Source organism: Entelurus aequoreus, linkage group LG19, assembly GCF_033978785.1.
Source record: "Entelurus aequoreus isolate RoL-2023_Sb linkage group LG19, RoL_Eaeq_v1.1, whole genome shotgun sequence".
Taxonomy (NCBI): Eukaryota; Metazoa; Chordata; class Actinopteri; order Syngnathiformes; family Syngnathidae; genus Entelurus; species Entelurus aequoreus.
Genome location: NC_084749.1, coordinates 23,774,032 through 23,800,196, shown reverse-complemented (window position 1 = coordinate 23,800,196; position 26,165 = coordinate 23,774,032). Strand labels below are relative to the sequence as shown.

Here is a 26,165-nt window from a genome sequence, read left to right as displayed (position 1 = left end):
TGTAACTTCCTCGTTCTTCTGCTTCGTCTCCTTGTTGTGTGCGCAGTTGTGCACTCTACTCTCTAAAAGCCGTAGATGTTATGACGTCATTGGGCAGGCAAGCTGTTTATATTGTGGGAAAGCGGACGTGAGAACAGGCTGTCCCCACTCAGGTCCGCATTGAGCTGGAGGGGGCGTGGCCTCCAGCTCCGGCTGAATACCGGGAGTTTGTCGGGAGAAAATTTCTGCCGGGAGGTTATCGGGAGAGGCGCTGAATACCGGGAGTCTCCCGCTAAAAACGGGAGGGTTGGCAAGTATGCCCAAACCTCAACAAACCCTGGGTCCCAAGTTTCAACCAATCATTGAATTCCACCATCCGAACTGGGGGCCCCTGATTGGGTGGGTGCCACTGGGCATCAGCCCAGGTACGCCTGTGTATTGGCGGCCTTGGATGTGCCAATCGATTAGCCACCTATCAGTATCAAAAGGCCGAATAATGCTTTTCAATTCTCATCATAAAGCATCTGGCTGAAACTTTTTTTAGTGCCCCTGGCTATCAGCTAATTATGTGAGTGTGGACCTAATAATGAGCAACTCCAATGTGGCAAATAAACAACATTTCTTAGTATCTGAAGTGTCATTAAAAACCTTATCTCTGGAGGACGAGGCACACCAACAGCAAGCCAGGAGCAAAAATGCTAACTGCTAAGCTAGCTTTAAACTAAGAAAAAATGGCAGACAATAAGCGGATATTAACAAGTCATTAACAAGTAGATACTGTGAGTCTAGACCAGTAGAGAGAGGATAATATAACAACAATTGCTGGTGTGTCAGCATTCTCACTCAGTACATGACGCGTAAGAAGATGGCCGATCAATCTATAAATTGGTAGTGTCGATCAGTGACGTGCAGTCACTGGAGGCAGGTGAGGCAGGGCCTCACCTGCCATCATGGAAAGAAAAAAAATGTAAAAAGAAAAACAATTTATTAAATTGTTATATGTATCCAGTGATTATACTAAAAAGTTATTTTCCATTTAACTTCACCAGTTTTAGATTATTTTTATTCAAAATCGCTGAATTTTCACATTTGCCGTTCAAATACTGAGAACAGACTTGCTGTGATCAGCAGCCAGTTGAGGCACGTCACTCAGTTGTGCCTCAACATGGATTGCGGACTCGGCTAACTGCTGGCCTGCTGTGCAGTGAGACCGTATTGCTATATGAACTATATTATACATTTCCATAGTTTAGTTAGCTGAGGTATATAATGTGCAGTGTATTTTGTCAACAACTGTATATGTGTAAAGTATTTCTTGTGCTGAGCAATCATAAAACTGCTGCGAAGACGCACTGGCTGAGGCTCGCAGTAATCCCGCCTCCTGGTGGTAGAGAATGCACCCCCGCCGTAGAATGCACCCCCTGACGGGAGTGTTATATCAACTAAAGCCCACACTTAAACTTTCCACGTGCAAGATTGAATCTATTTTAAAAAGTTATTTAATAAGAAGCCAAAATGTGCAAAAACAATAATTGTTCGTGTTGGAGGACTTGTGAATGACTGCAGGGCCACAACATTAGGTACACCTGCAGACTGCAGCACGGATTTCATATTTCATTCATTCACAACTCCTCCAACACGAACATTATTGTTTTTGCACTTTTTGGCTTTTTATTAAATAACTTTTTTAAATAGATTCAATCTTGCACATGGAAAGTTTAAGTGTGGGCTTTAGTTATAACACTCCCGTCAGGGGGTGCATTGTACGGCGGGTGTGCATTAATCCAGCACAACAGCGGCGCATGGACTTTATTTATAAGTAAAGGTAACACCATAATAATGTTTTTTTTAATTAAATGTGCTTTTTTGTGTGCTACAGTTTGTATGTGTAAAGTTAAAGTTAAGTTAAAGTACCAATGATTGTCACACACATACTAGGTGTGGTGAAATTTGTCCTCTGCATTTGACCCATCCCTTGATCACCCCCTGGGAGGTGAGGGGAGCAGTTGGCAGCAGTTGGCAGCAGTTGGCAGCAGTTGGCAGCAGTTGGCAGCAGCGGCGCAGCGCCCGGTAATGATTTTTGGTGATTTAACCCCCAATTCCAACCCTTGATGCTGAGTGCCAAGCAGGGAAGAATGCTGGTATGAGCTTTTAAACATAACCCGTTAACTGCTGCCAATCAAATGGTGAATAAGATACTCTTTAGGGTTTATATGTTTGTAAATCTGACTGTGATGAAGTCAGTGCCTCACCAGCCATGAACCTCACCGCACGTCACTGGTGTCGATACTAAATGTAGTAATAGTGATTAGGTTGATATTTTTGTTTTCTCAAAATATACAGTACAGGCCAAAAGTTTGGACACACCTTCTCATCCAATGTGTTTTCTTTCATGACTATTTACATTGTAGATTGTCACTGAAGGCCTCACAACTATGAATGAACACATGTGGAGTTATGTACTTAACAAAAAAATGGTGAAATAACTAAAAAACATGTTTTATATTATAGTTTCTTCAAAACAGCGACCCTTTGCTCTGATCACTGCTTTGCACACTCTTGGCATTCTCTCCATGAGCTTCAAGAGGTAGTCACCTGAAATGGTTTTCGCCTCACAGGTGTCATAGTTTTGATGCCTTCAGTGACAATCTACAATATAAATAGTCATGAAAATCAAGAAAACACAATGAAATGAGAAGGTGTGTCCAAGCTTTTGGCCTGTACTGTATACAGTATATGTTTTGTTTATGTTAACAAACTCAGGGAACTATTGACTTAGTTTTTCTCAAACAATTGTGATAAAGGAAAATGAGAAGCTAGTTTAAATACTGTGTTGATATTTTTAAAACTGTCCATAGCACTCACCATAAATTAATTTTTAAAAATGACAGTCAAGACATGTGATCAGTATCGATATTGGTATCGGCCGATCTCACTCATGGATGATCGGTATTGGAATCAGCAGCACTACTTATTCTTCCAACATTTACATGGCATCATTACTTTTTTTTCACTCTATTGTATGTAAAACAATCCAGGAGAGTACAGAACCGACTCGGTGCAGTTAATATTTCCACAGTAACATATTGTGATCTTAGTCACAGCAGATGTACAGACTCCTCAGCTTGCTTAAAGGAATGTGCTCTTTTATTTGGGAAAGTAATGGCCAACACTGAACTCATAACAAGCCTGTCATTACAATTAAACTGTGGTAGGATCACTACACAGAACACTTACTTACACTTACCATTACTAGCATAAAATGTTTTGTGCAACTCGTACAAGTAGTTGTGTCGGGTGATGCAGCATATACAGTACAATACCAAAATTGTACTGACTTCAGGTATTTATTGTGTATAACATACTGTAAATGTGACACAAAATAATTGAGTTTGGCTTTGTTTTGGGGTGTACACCAGCAGAGGATAGGTTTATTTGGTTTCTGCAAGTTTTAATGTGTTTTGTTGTCATAAATGTAGGTCAGCCATGGAATGCACTGTACATGCTGTGACAACAGCTGCTGTAGAAAAAGGCAAATCCTTTTGAGCTGTCTTTTGATTACAAAGCATACAAATCCCTCAGAAGATGCAATAAGTTTACATAAACTTTACTCATCATGGGCATTAATACCATATTAATTTTGGGCCCTCCATTAAACCGTTCTTTTTGCAGGATGCCTTGAGTATACTACACGAATCATTAGTGTTTTTTTAATATATTTAGGCGGACACGTATTATTGTATTTTTTAATTGCATAGAGTCACAATTATTAAAGGTTCAAATGTATATATAGTACAGGCCAAAAGTTTGGACACACCTTCTCATTCAAAGTGTTTTCTTTATTTTGTAGATTGTCACTGAAGGCATCAAAACTATGAATGAACACATGTGGAGTTATGTACATAACAAAAACAAGGTGAAATAACTGAAAACATGTTTTATATATACACTCTTGGCATTCTCTCGATGAGCTTCAAGCACACCTGTGAAGTGAAAACCATTTCAGGTGACTACCTCTTGAAGCTCATGGAGAGAATGCCAAGAGTGTGCAAAGCAGTAATCAGAGCAAAGGGTGACTAATTTGAAGAAACTAGAATATAAAACATGTTTTCAGTTATTTCACATTTGTATGTTAAGTACATAACTCCACATGTGTTCATTCATAGTTTTGATGCCTTCAGTGACAATCTACAATGTAAAAAGTCATGAAAATAAAGAAAACACATTGAATGAGAAGGTGTGTCCAAACTTTTGGCCTGTACTGTATGTTAAATGTCCCTGAGGAAAATTCACCTCGACCAGATCCTTTTATGTAAACATCTCTTTTATTTTTATGACCATTCTTTTTGGTAGAATTGGTGGAGTTCTTTTGTATAGGTTGGTTTCCTGGCAGATATCTAGCTTTTAGCCTAATATAGCTTAATATTAGCCTGCTTCATCCATTCCGAAAGGATTTCTGATTAGATCATTGTCTTGTTGCAACACCCAATTGTGGCCAAGTTTCAGCCATGTTGCGAACAATTTTTTGCTGTTTAAAAAGTCGGAATTCTCGACTAGTGGTTCTCAAACTTTTGTTGGCGTACTGATATTCAGCATATATTCTGCATATTCATGAAGGCTCATAGTGCAATGAGTCTATACAAATATGGGTTTCACTCCCTGAAATAAGTGACATTTAACTTTTTCATGGTAAAACAAACAAAATATTGCAAGCACTTAAAGATCTAACCTTCGTCTTTTTGTATTTTCTATACATGTACATATAATTAAACACAAGCAAAGAGGGGAAATGGACAAGGAATTGTAAGAAAGCAGAGAAGCAGACAGGTTGAGGCGTGTACTTACTTAGCACGTAGAGAGAGAGAGCGAGGCCCGCCAAGCAGAAACCCTCAAAAAAGCGCAAGGTGCTGAACATGGTGACGTTTACAGAGAAGGCAACACTCAAACCAAACACCAGCATGAAGAGCACAGAGAGAATCAACACTGGCTGTCGACCAAACCTTCGAATCAGAGAGAAGAAGAAAGACAAAGAGTTTCAAATTGAGAATAGAAGTCAGTCAGCTAAACAAGAGCATTGTTGCCTCTCTGGTTTAAGGGGGTCATTGGGTCAGTACAGCAGGTTAGCGCAAAGCCTTGGTGCCCTGAAAATGTCTTTACATAGTTTCCATGGTTACTGATCCATAACACAATGCAAACGCTTTTTTTCCCACGAGGGAGGCTAGTTGGTTTCCCATAATGATCTGACTTAAAAGTTCACTTCAATTAAGAGACAAATGTTTTGCTAGTCTAATACAATGTTGTGATGATGACTGATGTCAACCCAAAATAAACAGCAATTTTCCAAAATATAGTTGTACTGTAGATAAAATAGACAGGTCTTAACTGAAAACTACGTTGCTTGACCAACTTGGATTTTTGTATTATAATTCTCAACTTTAAACTCTTGAACATTATGTTTGCGGTCAATCAGGCATGGACCAGGCATTGTATGTATTTATTGTGTTGTTTTCACAAATATCAAATTCAATAATTTAATTGTGAACTTACTTGACAGTTTGATCTGTTCCATAAAAATGGAAACACAAAAATGTTTTAGTAGTTTAGTAACGGTCAAGGCCTTGGTTTAAAACATCTGTATTCAGTGGTTGTATAGTATTGGTAGTTCACTGTAAAAACCAATGCCAGACATTAAAAGATTTCAATTACAGGTGTCTTTTGCCACATCACACTTTCACTTTAAATTGTTTTAGTAATAATAATCATAAAAATAATACATAGCATGTCACGGTTCCTTGCTGTTTTGCATTTGACTACGACCAGTCGTCAAATGTTTTGATTAGTCAAAACATACGCCTATTTAACAGGGCTGTAACTAATTATTTTTATAGTCGATTAGTCGACTGGTTTTCATTGAGGGCCACATCGCACTTATGGCTGTCATCAGAGGGACGCTTGTAACAGCGAATAATGTATGAATATGCCTCTGGATTTCATTATTAGATGTATAAATTGTTTTAAGTAGACTGTCGATTTTACAGTAAAAACTTTACATTTACAAAATGTTACTGTATAATAGTGTTTTTTTTAATTTCCTACAACATTTTACTGTAAATTTAAAAACAGTACCACTGTTTTGTTTTTTGTTTTTTACGGAAAAAGCTGGCAGCTTAGTTGCCAGAATTTTACTATTAAATTGTTTTTTTTACAACATTATATTGTTATTGGAAAAACAGTACAAGTTATTTTTTTTATTCTGGCAATTTAGCTGCCAGTTTTTCTACCGTAAAAACAAATGGGCCCAGCAAAGTCGGCGACATTTCTGGGTGTTGTTGATAGATGCCTTTGGCTTTGTATTGTAGTTTTAACTTGCATTTACAGATGTAGTGACAAACTGTAGTTACTGACAGTGGTTTTCTGAAGTGTTCCTGAGCCCATATGGTGATATCCTTTACACACTGATGTCGCTTTTTGATGCAGTACCGCCTGAGAGATCGAAGGTCTTGGCCTTGCCGCTTACGTGTAGTGATTTCTCCAGATTCGCAGAACCTTTTGATGATATTACGGACCGTAGATGGTGAAATCCCTAAATTCCTTGCAATAGCTTGTTGAGAAATGTTGTTCTTAGGCTGTTCGACAATTTGCTCACGCATTTGTTCACAAAGTGTTGACCCACGCCCTATCCTTCTTTGTGAATGACTGAGCATTTCATGGAAGATGCTTTTATACTCAATCATGGCACCCACCTTTTCCCAATTAGCCTGTTCACCTGTGGGATGTTCCAACTACCGTATTTTCCGCACCATAAGCCGCACCTAAAAACCACAATTTTTCTCAAAAGCAGACAGTGCGGCTAATAACCCGGTGCGCCTTATATATGGATTAATATTAATATTTATTTTCATAAAGTTTAGGTCTCGCAACTACGCTAAACAGCCGCCATCTTTTTTCCCCGTAAAAGAGGAAGCGCTTCTTCTTCTACGGTAAGCAACCGCCCCCATAGAAGAGGAAGCGCTTCTTCTTCTACTGTAAGCAACCGCCAAGGTGAGCACCCGCCCCCGTAGAAGAAGAAGCGCGCGGATATTACGTTTCATTTCATGTGTGTGTTTCCGTAAAGACAACAAAATGTCTCCTACTAAGAGACACGCGTACAAGGTTCCACTGACTTTTGATATTCATGTGAACCGCACTGTGGATACAACGGGAACACGTACGGTGAATATTCGCACCACAGGGAATGAGAAGTCGTCCTACTGTGGTTCTAGCTTGCCATGCTAACGGCCAGAAACTTCCACCCACGGTGATATTCAAAAGGAAGACCTTGCCGAAAGAGAACTTTCCAGCCGGCGTCATCATAAAAGCTAACTCGAAGGGATGGATGGATGAAGAAAAGATGAGCGAGTGGTTGATAGACGTTTGCGCGAAGAGACCGGGTGACTTTTTTCACGCAGCGCCGTTCCTGTTGATCTACGACTGCATGCGCGTCCACATCATCGATGGTGTCAAAAAACAAGTGAAGCACACCGAAGAAGAAGAATTCGAGGGATTTGTGGATGAGTAATAACTTCAGAAAGTAAGCTTTAAATGTTTATTTTGTGTGTTGTGTGACATTAACGTTCGAGCAACATTGAGTTATTGATGTTGCTATTGCTCTGCACTATTTTGAGTGTTACTATTTTTGTGATTGCACATTTGCACATTACATTTTGGGAGTGAACAGAGTTGTTAGAACGCTGGTTTGTAATATATTATTAAAGTTTGACTGACCTATCTGACTGTTTTTTTGACATTCCCTTTAGCGTAGCGTAGGTGCGGCTAATAACACGGGGCGGCTAATAGGTAAACAAAGTTTTGAAATATGCCATTCATTGAAGGTGCGGCTTACAACACGGGGCGCCTTATGGTGCAGAAAATACGGTAAGTGTTTGATGGGCATTCCTCAAATTTCTCAGTCTTTTTTGCCACTTGTGCCAGCTTTTTTGAAACATGTTGCAGGCATCAAATTCCAAATGAGCTAATATTTGCAAAAAATAAAAAAGTTTCTCAGTTCGAACATTTAAGTATCTTGTCATTGCAGTCTATTCAATTTAATAAAGGTTGAAAAGGATTTGCAAATCATTGTATTCTGTTTTTATTTACGATTTACACAACGTGCCAACTTCACTGGTTTTGGGCTGTGTACATTTACATCAGTGTGGGTGACACTGGGAACAAGGTGGGTGAAGTGTCTTGCTCAGAACATGTATGGCAGTGACTACGATGGCGAAAGCTGGAACTGGGAACCCTCAAGTTTATGGCTGCCCGCTCTACCAAGTCAAATGCCAAAACCATATTTAGAAAGTCATAAACTGTTTTGAGGCTAGAAATATGAAAATATTTGATGTATTAATCAAATCAAATCAAATCAACTTTATTTATAAAGCACATTTAAAATTTACCACAGGGGTAGCCAAAGTGCTGTACAATGGGCAGGTTAAAAATAATACGAGAACCGAGCAAACACAACACAACACAAACAGAACACGATAAAAAATAAATAAATAAAATATAAAAACATAAAAACAGGTTCACAGCAGGTGTATTATGGGGCGCCATTGCAGGATGGATATCACTCAGTGTTAAAAGCCATGGAATAAAAGTATGTTTTTAAGAGAGATTTAAAAACAGGAAGAGAGGAGGCTTGTCTAACACTCAGAGGTAGGTCGTTCCAGAGCTTGGGAGCAGCAGCAGCGAAAGCTCTGTCACCTCTAAGCTTCAGCCTTAATAGGAATCTTACTTCACGAAAATGGTCAAATCATGGTCAACTCCGTAACAAGAGACTTGTGATAAACAAGGGACGGCTGGACTGTAATGTCTACAGTTATTTTCTGTCAATCCTAGCTAAGAGATCACTACAAACTCACTGCAATTAAATTATGTCAGCTATTATATTATTATTTTGTTGGCCTGCCAATGCTGTTACTACAATCTCCTGTGAACTGATAAAAAAAACTATTACTTTTATGCAGACAATTATTGTAAATGGATTCATAATATTTTTCTTAAAAATTTACTGCCGAAAACCAAGTTTTAATTGTAACATGTACCCTTTCCAGCAAAATTCTGATAACTGAGCTGTGTTGTTTTTTAGTGTATTAACAGAAAACCAACACAAGCGTCACAGAAAGCAAGCAATCAATCAAAAAACAGTAATGAAAGCCTACCAGTCAGCCATGACACCCATCACAAGGTAGCCAAATATTGAGCCCACCAGCAAAGAAAATTTGGCAATGTGGACCTTCCAGGCTGAGTCACACACCAGATTCCACTGTAAAAAAAAACATTGGATATTTGTCAGGTTTTTCATCACTATCCCCATGTGATGAAAGGGAAACATCAGCAGATAAACAATTTGCATTTAAAAGCTGCTGATTAAACAGTTCAAATTCAGTTGCTCCCACACTTTTGAATTACTAAATTTGGATGTGTATCCTAAGCATGGACATGTCAGTGTGTCGGACAAACACATTTCCGCAATGTGGGCATATCAAAAATCAATACAGTAGTTTCTTCCAAACCCATGGGTCAGTTCACACACATTGCAGCTCTCAGCATCTGAAAGTCAGTCAAGGACAAGTGTGGGGGAAAAACGCTGCGTGTGAAATTTGTGATAGAGTTCGGCAGAGATTTGCGCAATATACCCCCACACCAAAAGAGGTGATGCAGAGAGAGAGAGAGGAACATGATGATTATTACTATAACATGGCTGGTGGTAGTGATAAAATATACAAGGCGGTGGGCTGAATTTTTTCCAACCAGAAAACCTGAAGAAAGCTGAGGCCACTTTGGTACATTTTGTACATTAAAAATGCTAAAACCAATCCAATGTACCATATTTTTCAGACTATAAGGCATACTTAAAATATTTTCATTTTCTCAAAACTCGACAGTGCGCCTTATACCTCGGTGCGCCTAATTTACGGAATAATTTTGGTTGTGCTTACCGACCTTGAAGCTATTTTATTTGGTACATGGTGAAATGATAAGTGTGACCAGTAAATGGCAGTGAAACATAAGAGATACGTGTAGACTGCAATATGATGGCAGTCACACACAAGAGATACGTGTAGACTGCAATATGACTCAAGTAAACAACTTGAAAATATAGAACATTACACACGGCGCTCAAAAATCTATCAAAATGTTTTAGTACGATTGGTAAGCTATGAAGCCGCACCGTTTGATGGATTGTACTGTGCTTCAACATACGAGTATTATTATGGTGTGTGTATAAGGTAAACATATTATCTGGTGTTTTGTTTCACAATATTATGCAAAAGCAACTTTTCTTACCTTCTGGTTCCTGCTGATATGGGCCAGACTTTAGACACCTGCGACCAATATGATTTTAAATGATAGCTAAATACTGCAGGAAGTATATCACTGCAAAAAAGAGCTGACAAAATATAAGAGAAAAAGACAAGTTAATTTTACTTGATAAGACATCCTAGATTAAAGTTTGTATATCTGGAAAGGTATCTAATGGGGTGGTATAGCTCGGTTGGTAGAGTGGCCGTGCCAGCATACTTGAGGGTTACAGGTTTGGTTCCTGCTTCCGCCATCCTAGTCACTGCCGTTGTGTCCTTGGGCAAGACACTTTACCCACCTTGTTCCCAGTGCCACCCACACTGGTTTAAATGTAACTTAGATATTGGGTTTCACTATGTAAAAGTGCTTTGAGTCACTAGAGAAAAGCACAATATAAATATAATTCACTTCACATCTAAAATGAGCAGGACTTTAAAGACAGAAATTAATATTTTATTGTGAAAACAAGCAGTATTCAACTTGCAATTCTTAAATTAAGCATCCTTGGGATGTTGCAGAATCTTTAAAAAGGATTTTCTCTGTGGGGAATATCACTATATCTTATTTGAATAGTTATTTTCTCAATTTGAACCTCTTCAACCTAGAATAAATAAAATATTCATGTTAAAATTAACATTGTTATGTAAAGCACGGTGGCAGAGGGGTTAGTGCGTCTGCCTCACAATACGAAGGTCCTGAGTAGTCGTGAGTTCAATCCCGGCCTCGGGATCTTTCTGTGTGGAGTTTGCATGTTCTCCCCGTGACTGCGTGGGTTCCCTCCGGGTACTCCGGCTTCCTCCCACCTCCAAAGACATGCACCTGGGGATAGGTTGATTGGCAACACTAAATTGGCCCTAGTGTGTGAATGTGAGTGTGAATGTTGTCTGTCTATCTGTGTTGGCCCTGCGATGAGGTGGCGACTTGTCCAGGGTGTACCCCGCCTTCCGCCCGATTGTAGCTGAGATAGGCTCCAGCGCCCCCCGCGACCCCGAAGGGAATAAGCGGTAGAAAATGGATGGATGGATGGATGGATGTGAAGTCCATCCAGTCATCCATTTTTCACCGTTTGTCCCTCTCGGGGTCGCATGGGTGGCTGGAGCCTATTGCAGCTGCACTCGGGGTACACCCTGGACAAGTCGCCACCTCATCGCAGGACCAACACAGATAGGCAACATTCACACTCACACACTAGGGTCAATTTAATGGGTCTACGTATTTATTTTAGTTTGCCTTTTGGACCACCCCTATAATGTTATTCATTTTCTCTGACTACAGTAAAAAAAAAAAAAACTAATTTACCTACATCTTGACAAAAAAAAAACGATGCCTTGTGTGTGTTTGGGAAAAACAATTGGTAACGGTTATGTGCAGTAAAACTTTTCATGAACTCAACCCACCTTAATGTGTGTTCCTAAATTTGTGTTAGACGTATTAGATGAAGAGAGCAGTTATGATTTTGGTTTACAGAGTAAACAATTAAAAACTAAGGTTTGGGGCGTTGTTTTCTTAAACGCATACATTTGGCCAAATGAGGACACACATTATTATAGGTTTCCTGGACGTCGTCTTAATCACTAAAGGAAAGTCTATTCTGCGGGAGAGAATCCCTCTGCCATTTTCAGGTATGTTTCTTTGTTTTGAGTCGTCTGCTTGAAGCATCCCTCTGTCTCTGACTCCCTCGTTGTCATGTGACATGAGTGCATGTCTGTTATGATTTTGCCTTATCTTGCCTCTGATTGGCCAGTCCATAATGTTTGAGTTTGAGTTTGAATTTATTTCGAACATGCAAGCATACAACATGATACATCACAATTTCCAGTTTCTCTTTTCAACATGTTCGAAAAGGAGTAGGAAGAAGCAGAGCTTATTTAATCCTACCCCTTTTCTTTACATAACAGTTGCAAAACTTTTTTTTCACTTCCTGTTCACAATTTTTTCACAATAAACTCCATAAGAAATCACAATAAAAATAAATAAATAAATAATAGTAAGAATTTAATAATAATAATTGGTGAAGTAAGTCATTTTTCATATGATGAGATAAGTAAGATTACTTTAAGAATGAATGAATGGATGGATGAAATAAATTGAAAATGTTTGTCATGGTTCTTCTTCTTTGTACTTTGTAAACACTTTAAGTTTGAAGAGTTTCTTGAAGTGTATCATATTAGTACATTGTTTGATTGCTTTGCTTAATCCATTCCATAATTTAATTCCACATACTGATATACTGATAAAGACTTTGGATTCCAGTAAGCTTCCGGTTCCGGTTCACCGTGCGTGACTGCTCGCTGTCTGTTCGCTGTTGCGAAAAAGGCTAAGTATCGCTCTATCTGTGTGCTTTTAATTGTTCTACGGCTTTCTTTATCACTTCTCAAACATATTTAGTGGTACTATTTAACTTGCAAATCACCCGATCTCTGTCCCACCACCCTTTCCTCAGCTAGCTAGCTGCTAAGCTAGCGCGGAGAAAGGCAGCGCCGGTCAGAAGGTAAGTAGGAAGCTACTCCCGCAGACCGCGACCACTTCCCTGAGGACAGCAGGAACTTCACTCGGTGACAGAAAACACTGTGAGTAATGGCTTCCTGCGCGTCTTGCACCATACTCACGGAGAGGTTGGCTCTGCTAGAGGGCCGTGTCCGCCAGTTAGAGCAGAGTAATGTCGTAACTTTAGATGTTGCGGACACATCTGCTAGCGTTAGCTGTAGCGAGCTAACTAGCCCAGCTTGTAGCAGTCCTAAGCGGTCTACAAGCTACGGTGTACCGGTTGAGACGCATAATAGATTTAGCTCTTTAGCTAGTCCTACACCCCAGTCTACCGGGCACCACACCTTAGTCATAGGGGACTCCATCACCCGAAACATAAAGCTTAGCAAACCAGCCACAATAAAGTGTATCCCCGGGGCCAGAGCACCTGACATTGAAGCTAATCTTAGGGAGCTAACTCGCAACAGGCCTAGTAAACACGTACGACAGGCTAATCGCACCACTAATTATGCGAATATAGTTGTACACGTTGGCTCCAATGACACTAGAATGAGACAGTCAGAGATTACAAAGAGAAACATAGCCAGGACTTGTGATCTCGCCAGAAAGATGTCCAGGCATCGAGTAATTGTCTCTGGCCCCCTGCCTGCGAGAGGCAATGATGAGAGATATAGCAGATTAGTCTCGCTTAACGAGTGGCTGGCTATCTTCTGTAGGCAACAGGGACTAACGTTTATTGATAACTGGCCCTCTTTCTGGGGCAAACCAGGCTTGCTGATGAGAGACGGCCTTCACCCTAACCAGGAAGGCGCCATCATCCTGTCTAGAAACATAGACTACTATTTAAGTCTCACTTGACTGACTACACTAGAGCAAGCCCGGTCACAGGCAATTACAATGTCTGTTAGTCCGGGTGAGGAGTCAGTTAAGCTAGAACTAGCCAGCGCCAGGCTGGATAATCCATGTACGCATAGCAATTCTCTTAGAATAATACACAATTCACATAATGTTTTTTCTGTTGTGTCTGTGTCAGAGGTGGACATGCATTCTACTGAGGTGGCAAATTATGATATGTCCAGTCTATTGCAGCACCAAGCAAACAATCGGAAAATTCCCGTCATATCAATTCCTAGATATGGTCGAAACTATTTAAAGTGCACTACGCATAATAAACGCAACATTGTTAATATTGCTACTACGGATAATCTTAACAAAAACTCGTCAAAACAGCCCAATACCTATAATATGGGCTTTTTAAACATAAGATCATTGTCTCCCAAGGCGTTATTAGTTAATGAGGTCATTAGAGACAACAATCTTAACGTCATTGGTCTTAGCGAAACCTGGCTCAAACCAGACGAATTTTTTGCGCTCAATGAGGCATCTCCTCCTAACTATACGAATGCGCATGTTGCCCGTCCTCTTAAAAGGGGAGGGGGTGTTGCACTAATATACAATGAAAATTTCAACCTTACCCCTAACCTAAATAATAAATATAAATCTTTTGAGGTGCTTACCATGAGGTCTGTCACACCGCTACCTCTCGACCTGGCTGTTATCTACCGCCCCCCTGGGCCCTATTCGGACTTTATCAGTGAATTCTCAGAGTTCGTTGCTGATCTAGTAACGCACGCCGACAATATAATCATAATGGGGGACTTTAATATCCATATGAATACCCCATCGGACCCTCAGTGTGTGGCGCTCCAAACCATAATTGATAGCTGTGGTCTTACACAAATAATACATGAACCCACGCATCACAACGGTAATACAATAGATCTAGTGCTTGTCAGGGGTGTCACCACCTCCAAAGTTATGATACTTCCATATACTAAAGTAATGTCCGATCATTACCTTATAAAATTTGAAATTTTGACTCATTGTCAACAAGCTAATAATAATAATAACTGCTATAGCGGCCGCAACATTAATGCTGCCACAACGATGACTCTTGCTGACCTACTGCCTTCGGTAATGGTACCATTCCCAAATTATGTCGGCTCTATTGATAACCTCACTAACAACTTTGACGATGCCTTGCGCGAAATTATTGATAGTATAGCACCGCTAAAGCAAAAAAGGGCCCCTAAAAGGCGCACCCCATGGTTTACAGAAGAAATTAGAGCTCATAAATTATCATGTAGAAAACTGGAACGCAAATGGCGCGCGACTAAACTTGAGGTTTTCCATCAAGCATGGAGTGATAGTTTAATAACTTATAAACGCATGCTTACCTTAGCTAAAGCTAAATACTACTCAAATCTCATCCGCCTCAACAAAAACAATCCCAAATTTCTGTTTAGTACAGTAGCATCGCTAACCCAACAAGGGACTCCTCCCAGTAGCTCCACCCACTCGGCAGATGATTTTATGAATTTCTTTAATAAGAAAATTGAACTCATTAGAAAGGAGATTAAAGGCAACGCATCCCAGCTACAACTGGGTTCTATTAACACAAATACGACTGTATATACGACGGACACTGCCCTCCAAAATAGTCTCTCTATTTTTGATGAAATAACATTAGAGGAATTATTACAGCGTGTAAGTGGGATAAAACAAACAACATGTTTACTTGACCCACTTCCTGGGAAACTTATCAAGGAACTGTTTGTATTATTAGGTCCATCAGTGTTAAATATTATAAACGTATCACTTTCCTCCGGCACTGTTCCCCTAGCATTCAAAAAAGCGGTTATTCATCCTCTGCTCAAAAGACCTAACCTCGATCCTGACCTCATGGTAAACTACTGACCGGTCTCCCACCTTCCATTTATTTCCAAAATTCTCGAAAAAATTGTTGCACAGCAGCTAAATGAACACTTAGTGACTAACAATCTCTGTGAACCTTTTCAATCCGGTTTCAGGGCAAATCACTCTACGGAGACAGCCCTCGCAAAAATGACTAATGATCTATTGCTAACGATGGATTCTGATGCGTCATCTATGTTGCTGCTTCTTGATCTTAGCGCCGCTTTCGATACCGTCGATCATAATATTTTATTAGAGCGTATCAAAACACGTATTGGTATTTCAGACTTAGCCTTGTCTTGGTTTAACTCTTATCTTACTGACAGGATGCAGTGCGTCTCCCATAACAATGTGACCTCGGACTATGTCAAGGTAACGTGCGGAGTTCCCCAGGGTTCGGTTCTTGGCCCTGCACTCTTTAGTATTTACATGCTGCCGCTGGGTGACATCATACGCAAGTACGGTGTTAGCTTTCACTGTTATGCTGATGACACTCAACTCTACATGCCCCTAAAGCTGACCAACACGCCGGATTGTAGTCAGCTGGAGGCGTGTCTTAATGAAATTAAACAATGGATGTCCGCTAACTTTTTGCAACTCAACGCTAAGAAAACGGAAATGCTGATTATCGGTCCTGCTCAACACCGACATCTATATAATAATACCACCTTAACATTTGACAACCAAACAATTAAACAAGGCGACTCGGTAAAGAATCTGGGTATTATCTTCGACCCAACTCTCTCGTTTGAGTCACACATTAAGAGTGTTACTAAAACAGCCTTCTTTCATCTCCGTAATATCGCTAAAATTCGTTCCATTTTGTCCACAAACGATGCTGAGATCAGTATCCATGCGTTCGTTACATCTCCTCTCGATTACTGTAACGTTTTATTTTCGGGCCTCCCTAGGTCTAGCATTAAAAGATTACAGATGGTACAAAATGCGGCTGCAAGACTTTTGACAAAAACAAGAAAGTTTGATCATATTACGCCTATACTGGCTCACCTGCACTGGCTTCCTGTGCACTTAAGATGCGACTTTAAGGTTTTACTACTTACGTATAAAATACTACACGGTTTAGCTCCAGCCTATCTCGCCGATTGTATTGTACCATATGTATATCTGCGTTCAAAGAACTCCGGCTTATTAGTGATTCCCAGAGCCAAAAAAATGTCTGCGGGCTATAGAGCGTTTTCTATTCGGGCTCCAGTACTCTGGAATGCCCTCCCGGTAACAGTTAGAGATGCTACCTCAGTAGAAGCATTTAAGTCCCATCTTAAAACTCATTTGTATAATCTAGCCTTTAAATAGACCCCCCTTTTTTAGACCAGTTGATCTGCCGTTTCTTTTCTTCTCTCCTCTTCTCCCCTGTCCCTTGCGAGGGGGAGTTGCATAGGTCCGGTGGCCATGGATGAAGCGCTGGCTGTCCAGAGTCGGGACCCCGGGTGGACCACTAGCCTGTGCATCGGTTGGGGACATCTCTGCGCTGCTGACCCGTCTCCGCTCGGGATGGTTTCCTGCTGGCCCCACTATGGACTGGACTCTCGCTGATGTGTTGGATCCACTGTGGACTGGACTTTCACAATATTATGTCAGACCCACTCGACATCCATTGCTTTCGGTCTCCCCTAGAGGGGGGGGTTACCCACATATGCGGTCCTCTCCAAGGTTTCTCATAGTCATTCACCGACGTCCCACTGGGGTGAGTTTTTCCTTGCCCATATGTGGGCTCTGTACCGAGGATGTCGTTGTGGCTTGTGCAGCCCTTTGAGACACTTGTGATTTAGGGCTATATAAATAAACATTGATTGATTGATTGAATAAGTGTTGTACGTGCAAACAAATGTTTTAAATTACGTTTTTCTCTAAGATTATATTTCTCCTTTTTTTTTGAGAAGAATTGTTGTATATTCTTGGGTAGCAGGTTATAGTTTGCTTTGTGCATAATTTTAGCTGTTTGCAAATTCACTATGTCGTGGAATTTCAGTATTTTTGATTCAATAAATAAAGGGTTTGTATGTTCTCTATATCCAACATTATGTATTATTTTAACTGATCTTTTTTGTATCACCGTTAATGAATGAAGTGTACTTTTGTAATTATTTCCCCATATTTCTACACAGTAGCTCAGATATGGTAACACTAGTGAGCACACTAATCACACTAATCTTAGCCAATTGTGACTCATCAAATGAACACCAACCTATCTTCATGGATTTTGTCCGTATGTATGGATGCTAAGGGTGTAACGGTACGTGTATTTGTATTGAATCGTTTCGGTACGGGGGTTCGGTTCGGAGGTGTACCGAACGAGTTTCCACACGGACATATTAAGTAGCGTACCGCACGTTGTGTAAACAATGCACACCGAGGCACGACACACGACATGCTAGCAACGACCGGGCTACTACAACATGTAAAAGCCATAGCTGGAAGACCCTCTTGCCTCGTTACGATCTCCCGTTTGGGAACACTTCGGCTTCGCGGTGCGATACAACAATGGAGGACGGAGGTTTGCTGACATTGTTCAGCAGCGGTAGGGTATGGTTCTGACAACACGACAAACATGCTAACCCATTTGAAGCGTCACCACCACCAAGTAAACATCGCTTCAACGAAGAGAAAGACGAGCGTCGTGCAAACACCGCATTCAAGCAGCCTCTCCTCGGTGAGTCAGGCAGGGCTAAAGCAATAACAAATGCCGTTGGTGTTTTTATAGCAGCAGATATGAGTCCATATTGCATGAAAAACTAGATTTTGACCCACTTCTATGGTGGAAGAACAATGAGCCCACATATCCTCTTACTGCCAAGTTAGCCAGGGACTACCTGGAGACATTGTAACGGCAAGCAACTGATTTTTCTGGCAAAAAACATGAAGATTGAGTGAAAGTTACCAGGGTTAAAGGCTGGGGGGGAAAAGAAAAGTTAATCTGAGGCTGAGTTGCCTTAAAACTGTTTAATGTTGCACTTTTTATATGTAGAAGAAAAGTTTTGTCATTGTATTTAATCTGAGCAACAACTTGAGGCAGTTTACTGTTGATTAACGTGGACCCCGACTTAAACAAGTTGAAAAACTTATTCGGGTGTTACCATTTAGTGGTCAATTGTACGGAATATGTACTGTCCTGTGCAATCTACTAATAAAAGTCTCAATCAATCAATCAAAAAAAGCACTTTATATGTAGAAAAGTTTTGTTAAGAAACCATTCTGAGCCTTATCTTATTTAGTTTTTATTTTATATATGTTGACCACATTAACCCTGGCAATGGACCCTGTGTGTATATGTATGTTATTGTTATGCTTAGCATTCATGACTGCCTGCTGTTGCACTGATCAGCCTAGTGGTGGCTCACATCCATCACACACAGAGCTATTTTGGGCAGAATTATTATAGTGTTCCCAATGTTAAAAGGATAAAGCCATTGTTTACAAATTTGGTAAATAAATAACCAAAAAATGTATATATGGGTAAATGTGGAAATACTGTCAAAGCGCTTTGAGTACCTTGAAGGTAGAAAAGCGCTATACAAGTACAACCCATTTATCATTTATCATTTAACATGTAAAGCAACTTTGGGTACTTAGAAAAGCGCTATATAAATCCCAGGTATTATTATTATTAGTTCCGGTCGGACGGTTTTTCACAGGATTTCCGGCGTTGTTGCACTAGTGAGCCACGGATGAGGAGATGTTGCTCCGTTGTTGATTTAAGTAAAGTCTGAATGTCATTAAAACAGTTAGCTCCATCTTTTGACTTCTTCCACTCCCGTCCTTGCACGCTACACCGCTACAACAAAAATGATGGGGAGAAGACGCTACCGAAGGTGAGCCATGTAAATAAGACCGCCCACAAAACGGTGCATCCGGAAGCGACTGTCAGAAAGCGGCTTGAAGATGATCTGTAAAACATAATCTATGCAACATTTTGACCAAAGAACCACCATCACATGTTATGTAGACCACAAGAAAGTGTTTTCAATTTAGAAAAAAAATATTAATAATATGACTCCTTTAATGCGCCCTACAAACCGGTGCCCCTAATATATGAAAAAAGATTTAAAAAAGACACCATTCATCGGCAGTGCGCCTTCTAATCTGGTGCGCCTTATAGTCGGGAAAATACCGAAAGTACTTTTTGAACATATTTAAAAATACCACCATAATAATGAGAACTGTGGTCATTTTGGTCACAATAACCGTGATAATAAATGTTCATACCGTGACATCCCTAGTTGTAATACACTTTTCTACTACGTGCGGCAGTATAGAAAATCTCAAACAAACAGAAGAAGCCTGGAGCCAAAGTCAAACAGGAGTATCTTCAGGGCAAAAATTATGACTGAAGCAGTTTCAAATCTACTTTAAGTATTCTAGCATGACATAATTGAATGTAAATGTATTTTTGGACAGTTATTTATGAGCCCCTTGACACATGGTTTCATATCATGTGTAGGTTAGATACTGAATATGATTCAAATCAAGAGTAAGATTACTAATTCAGTGTTCATACTTGAGTCGGCCCCAAGCCCTTCTGTAGTGGAAAAGTTGTGCCCAGAAGGTCAAAAAGGTTACGAACCCCTGCTTTAGCATTCATATACACACGCACTTCCTATTCCTAACATTAGGAGACACACACACACACACACAGACACACACACATTTATGTATTTGTTACCTTCTTGAGACCTCTGAAAAATGCCTACCTCTTTAGGACCACCCTTTCTTGATATATAAAGATTTGTATTTACAACATTAATAATATATATACATACTATGAAAATATAAAAAAAACATAAAAAATGTGTTGGAATTTCACAAGAAAAGGCTCACAATTTCACAAGAAAAACTTAGAATTTTGTCAGCATTATAATAAAAGTCGTAATTTTACACAACGCAAGTCAAAATTTTACAAGAAAAACTGAACACTTGTGCAATATAATGATAAAAGTTGGAATTTTACTCAATAACAGTCGCAGTTTTACAAGAAAAGCTTAACATTTTGGCAATTTTAGGAAAAGAGTCGTAATTTTACTCGACAAAAGTCACAATTTTATTAGAGAACTTAAAAATGTTGGCAATATTATAATAATTATCAGAATTGTACTTGGCAAAATTATGACAAATGTCATAATTTTACTCAAAAAATTGTGATGAAAGTCAGAATTTTATATTACAAATGTCACCATTTTGCATCTAAAAGTAATAATTTTACGAGAAAATATTGCAATATTACAGAAACAAAGAATGAGAAATTGTTCCCAATTGTATAGGAAAAAAGTCGACACAATGTGAGAAAAAGACTGCTTTTAGTTAATTTATTTATTTATTGTTTGTAATTGGTTCTTAATCTTCATTATTTACTTCAAGTTATTACATTATGTACTGTATTTCTGTACATGTTTTTTTTTTTTTTTTTTTTAATTAATTTTGGCCAAATTTTGTACACACACATGTTATTACATACTGTATGTTGGTCAGAGGGGGAGCACTTCTAATTTTTACACACACTTGTTATTTCATATGTTGACCAGAGGGGTAGCACTTTTAAAACCGAAACAGTCAATTTGAAAACTCCCTCCTTTTTGGGACCACCCTCATTTTGATAGATTATACCACCAGGGGTGCAAATGAGCTGTCTATTTTTTGTTTTTTGTAATGTGCTTAAAGCCGATGACAAACGAGTCACGGACCACAAACGGCCCCTGTGCCACACTTTGGGCAACCAAGCTGTAGAAGCTAACTGACAATGGCCACTATAGTCTTAGTACCGTAGTGTATTTGTTCATCCTACGGTCACTTATGTCAGCGCCGGAAGTCGTAAAATCAGCTGTTCACCTGGCGGGTTTTTTCTGGGATTAATAGGGAAGTCCTTCTTTAGCTGTCGTCTTGTTTTATCATATATTGCTGCCTTTGCATCTGTCAATGTTTACTTTTGTATGCACATTAAATCAACAAAAAATCCTGACTTTGGAGCAATGTTCATGGACTCTAGTATTTGGCTCTCTATTACGGTGTTTTTCAACCTTTTCTGAGCCAAGGCACATTTTTTTTCATTGAAAAAATTCTGAGGCACACCACCAGCAGAAAAAAAAAAAAAAAAAGAAACTCTGTAGCCGATATTGACAATAAAAAGTCGTTCTCGCAATTGTTGGATATGAATTCAAACCATAACCAACCATGCATCACTATAGCTCTTGTCTCAAAGTAGGTGTACTGTCATGACCGGTCACATCACGCCGTGACTTATTTTGAGTATTTTGGTGTTTTCCTGTGTGTAGTGTTTCAGTTATTATCTTGCGCTCCTATTTTGGTGGCTTTTCCTCTTTTGTTGGTATTTTCCTGTAGCAGTTTCATGTCTTCCTTTGAGCGCTATTCCCCGCACCTGCTTTGTTTTCGCAATCAAGACTATTTAAGTTGTGCTGAAGCTATCCTTCTTTGTGGGGACATTGTTGATTGTCATGTCATGTACGGATGTACTTTGTGGACGCCGTCTGCTCCACACGCTGTAAGTCTTTGCTGTCGTCCAGCATTCTGTTTTTGTTTACTCTGCAGCCAGTTCAGTTTTAGTTTCGTTTTGCATAACCATCCCTAAGCTTCAATGTTTTTTTTTAGCGGCACTCGCCTTTTGTTTATTTTTGGTTTAAGTGTTAGTAGATACCTTTTTACCTACACGCTGCCTCCCGCATATTGTGATCACGACAAACCATGTTCCCGACATCTACAAAGCAATTAGCTACCTGCTGCCACCTACTGATATGGAAGAGTATTACACGGTTACTCTGCCGAGCTCTAGACAGTAGTGATGGGTTGATGAGGCGTCATGAAGCGTTTCGACACATTGCAAAACTGTATTGATACTGTGTCGATACTGTGTCACTAAATACTGACATCTGCTGGACATTAAAAATCCCTACAGGCAACCTATGGACCGACTCAACTGACACTGATTTTATGACCTAGTATATACAATAATATAAACCAAGTCTTTGTATTTCATTTAGGATTATTTCATATCTTCATTTAAATAAAAATATATTTTTAATTTTTTTAGATACAGTCAATAAATAATGTGAACATGTATCATAACATGGAAATCTAAGAGAATGTGTTGTGAATGAGGATGCTTGTGGACTGGGAATTTTTTTGTTTGTTTGTTTTTTACACATTTTTATTTTAAAAAAAACAGTTTTTCCAACGTATTAAATTTTAGACGATTTCTCTTCTTAGTTATTATTTCTCCGGCTGTAGAAAAGACCCGCTCACAGGGCACAGAGGAGGCGTCAGTGCGACACAGTTCGCGTATCGGTCACGTGACCGAAACAGCTCATGATCGGTCACGTGACTTTCTAAAAGCGGTACACAGGGTTTTGCTCTATGAGCTCGACGCATGCGCCGATGCATCGGTGTTGCCGGACCCATCACTACTAGACAGCACAGATACTCAACAACGGCACATTTGCGGATTAAAATTACTGGTTTGCAAAAAATTGTTTTAACTCAATTGGGTGAAATCACATAATCTCCCTAGCCTACTCAGTGGCCTAGTGGTTAGGTCCTGAGATTAGTAGGTTGTGAGTTCAAACCCCGGCCGAGTCATACCAAAGACTATAAAAATGGGACCCATTACCTCCCTGCTTGGCACTCAGCATCAAGGGTTAGAATTGGGGGTTAAAGGCCTACTGAAATGAGATTTTCTTATTTAAACGGGGATAGCATGTCCATTCTATGTGTCATACTTGATCATTTCGCGATATTTCCATATTTTTGCTAAAAGGATTTAGTAGAGAACATCGACGATAAAGTTCGCAACTTTTGGTCGCTGATAAAAAAAAGCTTGCCTGTACCGGAAGTAGCGTGACGTCACAGGTTGTGGAGCTCCTCACATCTGCACATTGTTTACAATCATGGCCACCTGCAGCGAGAGCGATTCGGACCGAGAAAGCGACGATTACCCCATCAATTTGAGCGAGGATGAAAGATTTGTAGATGAGGAAAGTGAGAGTGAAGGATTAGAGGGCAGTGGAAGCGATTCAGATAGGGAAGATATTGTGAGAGGCGGGTGGGACCTATTATTCAGCTGGGAATGACTAAAACAGTAAATAAACACAAGACATATATATACTCTATTAGCCACAACACAACCAGGTTTATATTTAATATGCCACAAATGAATCCCGCATAACAAATACCTCCCCCCTCCAGTCCATATAACCCGCCAATACAAATCAAACACCCGCACAACACACTCAATCCCACAGCCTAAAGTACCATTCACCTCTGCAAAGATCATACAGCACATATATTTCCCGAAAGTCCCCAAAGTTACGTACATGACATGCACATAGCGGCACGCACGTACGGGCATGCGATGAAATGTTTGGAAGCCGCAGCTGCGTACTCACGGTAGCGCGTATACAACTCAAAGTCCTCCTGGTAAGATTCTCTGTTGTCCCAGTTCTCCACAGGCCAATGGTAAAGCTTGACTGTCATATTTCGGGAATGTAAACAATGAAACACCGGCTACGTGTTTGTGTTGCTGCAGCCCCCGCTAATACACCGCTTCCCACCTATAGCTTTCTTCTTTGCTGTCTTCATTGTTCATTAAACAAATTGCAAAAGATTCACCAACACATATGTCCAGAATACTGTGGAATTTTGCGATAAAAACAGACGACTTAATAGCTGGCCACAAAGGTGTCCCAAAATGTCCGCTACAATCCGTGACGTCACGCGCAAACGTCATCATACCGAGACGTTTTCAGCAGGATATTTCGCGGGAAATTGAAAATTGCACTTTACTAATCTAACCCGGCCGTATTGGCATGTGTTGCAATGTTAAGATTTCATCATTGATATATAAACTATCAGACTGCGTGGTCTGCAGCAGTGGGTTTCAGTAGGCCTTTAAATATCCAAAAATGATTCCCGGGCGCGGCACTGCTGCTGCCCACTGCTCCCCTCACCTCCCAGGGGGTGAACAAGGAGATGGGTCAAATTTCACCACACCTAGTGTGTGTGTGACAATCATTGGTACTTTAACTTTAACCTAACTTAATCTCCCGCGGCACACTTGTGTGGTTGAAAAACACTGCTCTATTATACGCAATGGTTGTCCGTATTGGGACCATGACTTCAGTCCTAACTTGTTCACCGGTCCTCATATGGAAGGTACTTTTCCTTGTTGATGTTTCAAGAAGGTTAAAAATACAAGAACACACACACACACACACTGAGATTGAGGTCAGTGGGTGAGTTGTATTAGATGCTGCTGTAGTCAACGTTCACACAAACACTTGCATATTATATAATAAAGATATTATTATAATTTTTTTGGTGGGTGTATGTCGTGCTCTGTCGTTACCTTGGTAACCACATTCTGACTTAGCCCAGTTTGCAGCTCCAGCCTCCTCTCCTCGCAGGCGCAAAGCACACCACTACCGTCGTCGTATCCCTCCCCGGTAATGTTGACCGTGAGGTCGGTACCGGTCACCGCGGGAAATTCCACGGTCACATTGCTCTCGTTCGACAAACGCTGCAAACACGTGCCGTTGGGTTGTGCCAAGAGGAAATAATCCGAGAACTGGCTAAAACCGATGAACAACGCTGGTATCCAGGTCAGAACTACAAGCTGCTTTTGATGCCTCCCGAACCCCCCGAGAGACGGTAGAACCGAGCCGTCGACGTGCTGCAGCAGCCTGGGTGGCGGGAGGTCCAGTTGGGCGAAGCCGTTCTCGGGCGGGTGGTTCTGTGCCTGGGGGCGGCCGGCTGCCATCACTGCCGACCCCCGGGAACAGCTGGGCGAAGCAAAGCGCCTCCGAGTTAAGCCCTTGTCGGAAAACAAAGGGGAGCCCGCGTCGCCGAGTAAAAAAAAAGTGCACCAATTCACCCAAGAGTCGCCCTCATGGTGAAGGGTCCTGGAGCGAATCCGAGAGGACAAATCTCCCTGAGAGAATCGGGCTCGGACAGGCAGGCATGTTCGTCAGCATCGGCTTTGTACTCCATGTGTGCGCCGACCATCCATGCGGGGCTAATCCGAGCCTCGGCGCGTAGGTGGAATGCGGGGGATACAATCCATATTGCACCGCAACGGCTCTCCTTTATGACCCCTGAAGATGCGCGTCTACTCGGTCCTCAAATCCGGAGTACCTCGACTGTACCTCAGATTGCGCGCCCCCCTTGCATGTCTGCGTGATAAAGTAAGACGCGGAGGAATATGTTGGTGCCGACTGTCGAGCCAATGGCACACAGTTGGGGAGGAGGGGGATATCGACACAAGGGTAGCGTCGGTATCAGACCGATAATTACAGCGCCGGCATCGACATTTTTCTTTTGTTTATTCTCATATGCTTGCAAACAATAACTATATTCGAGGAGTATTCGAGGGGATTTGGGGGAAATAATGTTTCCCTATGCCAGTGGTTCTCAAACTTTTTTCACCAAGTGATAATGACCGACATTCAAAGACCGTAGCGAAGTAGGCTTAAGGAGGCCTCAAATTGTAACTTTTTAAGGTCAAGGCAAGTATTGCCTTGTATGTGTATATATGTATATATACACTACCGTTCAAAAGTTTGGGGTCACCCAAACAATTTTGT

At 40.6% G+C, this 26,165-nt stretch overlaps 1 protein-coding gene across 2 annotated transcripts in view; it reads right to left on the bottom strand.

Annotated features, from left to right (window-relative positions):
• The window catches only part of LOC133635218 (solute carrier family 22 member 23), a 60,067-nt gene extending 34,257 nt beyond the window's left edge, over window positions 1-25,810 (bottom strand). The window contains exons 1-3 of one of the 2 annotated variants that reach the window (XM_062028141.1): window positions 24,932-25,810; window positions 9,180-9,283; window positions 4,825-4,979 (exon numbers count right to left, since the gene is read on the bottom strand). In XM_062028141.1, the coding sequence (XP_061884125.1) occupies window positions 4,825-4,979; window positions 9,180-9,283; window positions 24,932-25,342 (670 nt within the window). In that variant the 5' untranslated portion in view covers window positions 25,343-25,810. The remainder of the gene's footprint in view (window positions 1-4,824; window positions 4,980-9,179; window positions 9,284-24,931) is intronic. The other variant, XM_062028142.1, reaches the window with a different exon arrangement.
• Between the last annotated feature and the right edge of the window lie 355 nt (window positions 25,811-26,165).